Source organism: Vollenhovia emeryi, unplaced genomic scaffold, assembly GCF_000949405.1.
Source record: "Vollenhovia emeryi isolate VEMERY1.0 unplaced genomic scaffold, V.emery_V1.0 DF939254.1, whole genome shotgun sequence".
In the NCBI taxonomy this organism is placed as follows: Eukaryota; Metazoa; Arthropoda; class Insecta; order Hymenoptera; family Formicidae; genus Vollenhovia; species Vollenhovia emeryi.
The window spans coordinates 415065-422501 of NW_011967112.1; the positions used below are offsets into that span (position 1 = coordinate 415065).

At 43.1% G+C, this 7437-nt stretch overlaps 1 protein-coding gene across 1 annotated transcript; it reads left to right on the forward strand.

Moving 5' to 3' along the window:
* The first annotated feature begins 2049 nt into the window (after positions 1–2049).
* On the forward strand, positions 2050–2619 carry LOC105559806 (putative uncharacterized protein FLJ37770). Its single transcript, XM_012008400.1, has one exon. It carries the CDS (start codon positions 2050–2052, stop codon positions 2617–2619), a length of 570 nt encoding a protein of 189 aa, XP_011863790.1.
* The last annotated feature ends 4818 nt before the right edge of the window (positions 2620–7437 follow it).

Here is a 7437-nt window from a genome sequence, read left to right on the forward strand (position 1 = left end):
CAATTAAAAATTAAAATGCTGGAAAAAGTCTAGAAAACCTGGAAAAGTCAAGGAAATATAGAACTTCATTTTGCTAGACACCACGTTAAAATAATATAAATCAATAAAATAAAACAAAAATAAATAAAATAAGTATAAAAATTAATATAATACGAGTATGTATAACAGAGATAAATATATAATCTAACTATATATATAATATAAATATATCTTTAATATAAATATATAATACACTAAGTATGACAAGATATAAATACAATGAAATAAATTGGTTAATTAATATTTAATTATTAAAATCCTATCCAAAATATAGGTACACATTTGTCAAAAACACGTCTGTTATAGGTCCAAAACAGGTCCAAAATAGATCCAAAGTTGGATGTATTTTGGACGTCCTATGGATCTCTAAAGCAGTGCATTTTGGACATCCCATGGGCGTCCAATGGACATCCTACGGGCCTTAAATGGACGTACTTTGGATGTCCGAATGTCCAGATGCGGCCGTCCATCGGACATCCTGTGGACGTCCATGTGCTATCTGGGGTCTTGAAAGAGAAAAACTGTTTTCTTTTAAAGGAACGTTTCACTCTTTGAATATGTGTATAGGCACTGTCATGAGTGCGATATACCGCACATCAGACGACGACTTCGCACGCGGCAAGGTATCAGATAACACCTGTCGCATGCGACGAAAACGAGTATCCAGAGCAAAGTACGAATCCATCGAAGCCGCGCATACAGTTGCTAACGAAACAACTGCTTACTAAACAATAAGTGGCCTGACAACAGGGCCAAGCGCGATTGATATGAAAAGGAATGGAAAGGAAGGAAGGCAATCTAAGGTCAATCTAAACTAAGTAACGATACGGTTAACTGCTGTTAACGCGAGTGCAAGAATTATAGTTCTGAATAAAGAAGTCTTTTTTATTTAAACGGTTGTTGAATCGTCGACCTAGAGTCGTTGTGTGAACCCGGCAAACGATCCCGAATCACATCCCGTGCCCCGACTGCGTCGAGAGGCACAACAATCTGGTGGCAGCGGTGGGATCTGCCTTCCATCCACCTCGACTCCGAGACGACCAGCAACTGAAAATTTCGAAAAGAGGGAAACCGTAATACAGAGTCTACAAGACCAACGGAAACCCCGTAAGCGAAAATTCGACGACAAGTCGAGAACACCCGGTAGCTACGGAGGAATTCAGACGGCACCAACGCATAGCACGACGACCAGTTCAACGCTCCCCGTAAGCAGACGCTATCAGCATAACCGGCGTAAGCTAAACCCTCAACGATACGTCAAGGACACCTGGTAGCTGCGGAGGACTATAATAAGGACGGCGCAACGCCCTTTACGACGACAGCCCGACCAGCCCCGCAAGCAGACGCTAGCAGCGCAACCGGAGACGGCACCGACTCACCGCGCGGAGATCAGCTCAACCTGAGACAGCACTGACCCACCGCACGACAAGCAGCCAAGCAGACGGAGCAGCGGACGACAGCATATACAGCGTTTCAGCGTAGCGTGAGTCCGCACTCAAATTCTCATACGCATGTAAATGGCCTGCGAGCCATACCGCGATTAGCGAACAGTAAGATAGACACCCGCGAATGTCCCAGGAAGGACACGGGCGTGAGAGATTGACCCCCGATAACTCACCGTTATCGTTAGAATCGCGCACACTTCCCGCCGAGGAAGGATCCGCGTTACAAATCGCCGCCGATGCGTTGACTAACATAAGTAACGACTCGCGTCGCGCGCTAAACATTACCCGTTCAAGCAGCGGTAGCGAAGCAAGCTCATCGTTTAACGTCCAAGTAGAACGAGAATTTCCCTTCGAGATAAGCGATTATACATGGTGTGTCCCAAAAGTCATGAAATATATTTTTTTGCCGCGCCCCTACTGGTCGCAGCGTGTTCGGACCGATTGGGTGAGGTGGGGGGGACTATTAGCTTCATTTCGCACCAACGTTCAGTCTGCTGCGACAATCAGAAGCGTCAGAATAGCTGATTAAGTGCACCCTCGTTTCGACACCACGTCACGACCCGCGATGGCGGATACTTTCGAACAACGTTGTGCGATCAAATTTTGCACAAAACTCGATAAAAAAGCTGCCGAAACTCACGAATTGCTCAAGCAAGCGTACGGGGAGTCTGCTTTATCTTATGTGCAAGTTTCGAGGTGGGTGAAGAAGTTCAAGGAGGGCCAGGAAGGAGTGGACGATGACCTCCGCTCTGGACGGCCAACAACAAGCCAAACCGACGAAAATGTGACTCGTGTGCGTGACTTGTTAAATTCTGACCGTCGAATGAGTGTTCGGTTATTAGCCGACACTCTGAACATTCCAAAAACTGTTGTGCATCGCATCGTTACGGACGAATTGAACATGCGAAAGGTGTGCGCCAAGCTGGTCCCAAAACTGTTGACGGACGAGCAAAAGACCAATCGAGTGTTGATCGTGAGTGAACTGAAGGAACGTGTGGAAATTAATCCTAATTTTTTAGACAATGTTTTATTACCGGTGATGAATCGTGGGCATTTGAATACGATCCAGAGACGAAGCACCAGAGTGCCGAATGGCACACTCCGGCGTCCCCGAAACCAAAAAAGGCCAGGATGAGCAAATCCAGAGTGAAAACAATGTTGATTGTCTTTTTCGACGCCAAAGGTGTGGTCCACAACGAATTTGTACCTCAAGGAAAAACCGTCAACGCTGCCTACTACGCGGATGTTCTGGAAAGATTGAGGAAAGGGGTCATCCGCGTGCGAAAAAACATCGCCACTACCTGGGTGCTGCATCATGACAATGCGCCCAGCCACACGTCTCTGCGCGTCCGTGAGTTCCTGGCGAAGCACAACGTGGTAACGCTGCCGCAGCCACCCTACAGTCCCGATCTAGCTCCGGCCGACTTTTTTTTGTTCCCGAGGATCAAAACAAAACTCAAAGGATGCCGTTTTGATAGCATTGAGGCTATCCAAGCGGCCGTGACGACAGCTTTGAAGGAGGTTTCCGTCGAGGCCTTCGAGAGGGCGTACCGGGCATGGGAGAGTCGGTGGAAAAATTGTGTAGATGCTCGTGGAGAGTACTTTGAAGAATATTAACAATTTGGACCGGCATTGTCAATAAATCTTTTTAAAAAATATATATTTCATGACTTTTGGGACACACCTTGTAGTTTACTGGCGTCAGGTCTTCGAAATCGAGACCCACGAGTAGGAATCTCTAACCCTCGCAACCCCCGACGCACGTACGAACGCGACGACACGACGCGAAGAGCGGAACCGGCACCGGGAGTCTTTATCGGTAACTGCTTGGTCACACCGAAAGACTATACTTGCCCCGTAAGCATATTGAACACGACCGAGAAAGAGATAGACATACAGGCACCGCATGTTACAATTGAAAGCGTAGCAGAGAGTACGCAAGCCGAAGCAAGAAGCGCACAACTAGCACACATAAAGGTCAAGGAATCCATCCCCATTCCACGAACCGAGCAGATAACAAATCTATTACGAATAAGCCATCTGAACCGCGAAGAAAAGAAACTACTAATGGAAATATGTGAAGAATATAACGACGTCTTTCGTATAGAAGGAGACCCACTCACACATACTACAAGTGTCGAGCACGAGATAAACACACACGCCAATTCTCCAAGCGTGAACGTGAAACCTTATCGTCTCCCAGAGAAACATAAAGAAGAAGTCAACCGACAGATGAAGGAAATGCTGAATCAACAAATACTAAGACCTAGCACCAGCCAGTGGAACGCACCCCTACTAGTAGTACCAAAAAAGATGGACGCTTCAGGAAAACAGAAATTGCGCATAGTAATTGATTTTCGAAAACTTAACGATCTAACAATAGTAGACTCCTTTCCCATGCCGAACATTACAGATATTCTGGATCAACTCGGAAACGCGAAATACTTTTCCACCCTAGATTTAGCCTCAGGATATCACCAGATATCAATGGCAGAGAGAGATAAAGGAAAAACAGCATTCTCAACTCCGTATGGGCATTACGAATTTAATCGAATGCCATTCGGGCTAAAGAACGCCCCGGCAACCTTCCAACACCTAATGAATACTGTACTGATGGGAATACAAGGGCTCAAATGCCTAGTCTATTTAGACGATATCGTGATCTACGGTCCTAGTTTAGAAGAACATAACAAAAGACTTATCGATGTGTTAAAAAGATTACGAGATAATAACTTGAAATTACAGCCAGACAAATGCGAGTTTCTCAGAAAGGAGGTGATGTTCCTAGGACATGTGATTTCGGAAAACGGAATATCGCCCGACCCTTCGAAACTAGAAGCAGTAAGAGAATTCCCGACCCCTCGCAAAGTCAAAGATGTACAATCATTCCTCGGTCTGGCAGGATACTACCGAAAATTTATTGAAGATTTTTCAAAAATAGCAAAACCACTTACGAAATTGACAAAAAAGGGAGAAAAATTTCAATGGACGACAGCCCAACAAAATGCGTTCGAGCAATTAAAAATTAAATTAACAACGGCACCTGTGCTGAGATACCCGACTTCAATCAGGAGTTTCTCATTACAACGGACGCCTCAGATTACGCTATCGGAGCCATCCTATCGCAAGGTACGGTAGGTCAAGACCGGCCAGTGGCATATGCCAGTCGTGTACTATCACGAGCAGAACAGAACTATAATACAACCGAAAAGGAATTATGCATAGGCAGTAAAGCATTTCAGACCATACGTCTATGGAACCAAATTCAAGATAATTACGGATCACAAGCCGCTCATATGGCTATTCAATGTAACTGATCCAGGATCCAGACTAATAAGATGGAGACTCAAGCTAGAAGAATACGACTATGAGATCACCCACAAATCAGGAAAAAGAAATACAAACGCAGATACCTTAAGCAGATACCCAATTAAAAAAGTGGACCGAATAAATAACTTCAAGAAGGAAGATAACGAAGAAGAAGAGGAACGAGAAGAATACTCGGAAAAAGAGAAGAAACAGATACTATACGAGTATCACGACGCCCCCGTAGGAGGACACCAAGGAGTAGCGCGAACTCTTAACCGCATCAGGTTGCTACACAATTGGCACGGAATAACTAAAGATGTCGAGAGATATATAGCCAAATGCGATTATTGCCAGAAAAATAAACTACGACAAAAAACCCGAATGCCATTAGTACTTACAGATACACCCTCTATGCCTTTTGAAAAATGTGCATTAGACATAGTAGGACCGCTAACGATTACCGAAGCAAGAAATAAGTACGTCCTTACATTCCAAGATAATTTAACAAAATTTAGCAAAGCCATACCTATACCTAACCAAGAAGCAAATACAGTCGCCAAAGCATTCGCGACAAAAATAGTACTCGAACATGGTACATCACAAAAAGTGTTGACAGGCCAAGGCACAAATTTTGTTAGTGAAATCTTTAAAAATACATATAAACTATTAAAAATCGAAAAAATTCAAACAAACTGCATACCATCCAGAAAATAATGGCGCACTAGAACGATCCCATCGAACACTAGCAGAGTATTTACGCCATTATATAAATCCTGAGCAAAGCGACTGGGACGAATGGTTGCCATACGCAATGTTCACGTATAATACAACACCACACACAACAACGGGATTTACACCCTTTGAATTAATATACGGTCACCAAGCAATCCTACCCTCAGCTCTTAACCAACCACCAAAGCTTACATACACATACGATGACTACGCGCAAGAATTAAAGGAAAGAATACGCGCAGCAAACCAAATAGCAAAAGCTAATTCAAAAGAAGAAAAAGAAAAAAGCAAAAAATATTACGATAAAAAGCAAAGGAAACAAGCTTCAAAACAGGCGATAGAGTGCTTCTACTAGACGAAACACTACGAAGAGGAAGATCGAAAAAGCTAGACTCCCAATGGAGCGGACCCTATACAATAATAGAGAAGCACAATAACGTAAACTTTACATTAAAAAAGGGACGAAAAACAACGCGAGTACACGCGAACCGCCTAAAATTATATATAGAAAATTAATAAACTCACCGACTAACCGGAACCGGCGGCGAGAAGAAATAGACGAACACCTAATACTACTAAATGCAGCCATAACGGATTTAAACGACGACATATAAAGGACGTAATAGAATTCCTACATACGCACGAGACACTACTATACTGACACACCTATTACCAATCGACAGTATAGAGGCGCCAGTACATCTATCAAACGGATTACATTTCCCGTTTAGAGCAAATATAGGAAATTGACGGACCATTCAAAACTATGTCAAGGTCTGTGCATATTACGAAAACTCACGCGTTTACGCAATATTGAAATTTCCAGCGGTATCGTACCCTACGTATAATAAAAATTGTACTATTACCGATACATGACTACGCGAATGTATTTATGCTAATAAAGATAACCCACCCTATACTAGCGATAGATAAACAAAACCAACATTACATACAAATAAGCGAGCGAGAATTAGAAAAATGCGTACGAGATATAACAGCTTACACATGCGAGCAAAACCAAGAACCGTTCTACCATAAAAAACAGTTTATATACCCCATGACAACGAGCGGAATTACTATTTTTTCAATCGCAATAATAATAACCTGTATTATAACAAAAAAACTCAAGAAAAAGAGAAAAGTAATGAAGCCCGTTGCCACAGAGGAACAAAATCAAGCGTAATTGTAAATCAAACATATAGTAACAAAAATAGGAATCCTATAGAATTAATTAGGATTAAAAATAAAGTTCGCCCCCTCACTTTCTTTCCATTAGGGGGGAAGGGTGTCATGAGTGCGATATACCGCACATCAGACGACGACTTCGCACGCGGCAAGGTATCAGATAACACCTGCCGCATGCGAAAACGAGTATCCGGAGCAAAGTACGAATCCATCGAAGCCGCGCATACAGTTGCTAACGAAACAACTGCTTACTAAACAATAAGTGGCCTGACAACAGGGCCAAGCGCGATTGATATGAAAAGGAATGGAAAGGAAGGAAGGCGGGTCAATCTAAACTAAGTAACGATACGGTTAACTGCTGTTAACGCGAGTGCAAGAATTATACTTGTTCTGAATAAAGAAGTCTTTTTTATTTAAACGGTTGTTGAATCGTCGACCTAGAGTCGTTGTGTGAACCCGGCAAACGATCCCGAATCACATCCCGTGCCTCGACTGCGTCGAGAGGCACAACAGCACGTCTAAAATAAAACGTGTTCCTTATTTTTGTTTAAAAAGAACAGTATATTAAGCTCATCGTTGGAAAACACCTCAGTGAGTTTCCTTGTGAGCTATATAAAAGGTATTATATAATGATTAGTTTGGTATGGATTGCAGGAAAATGGCGAATGAGCGTTTGGACATAATAATATTTGGTGCCACTGGATACACTGGAAAATATGTAGTGAAG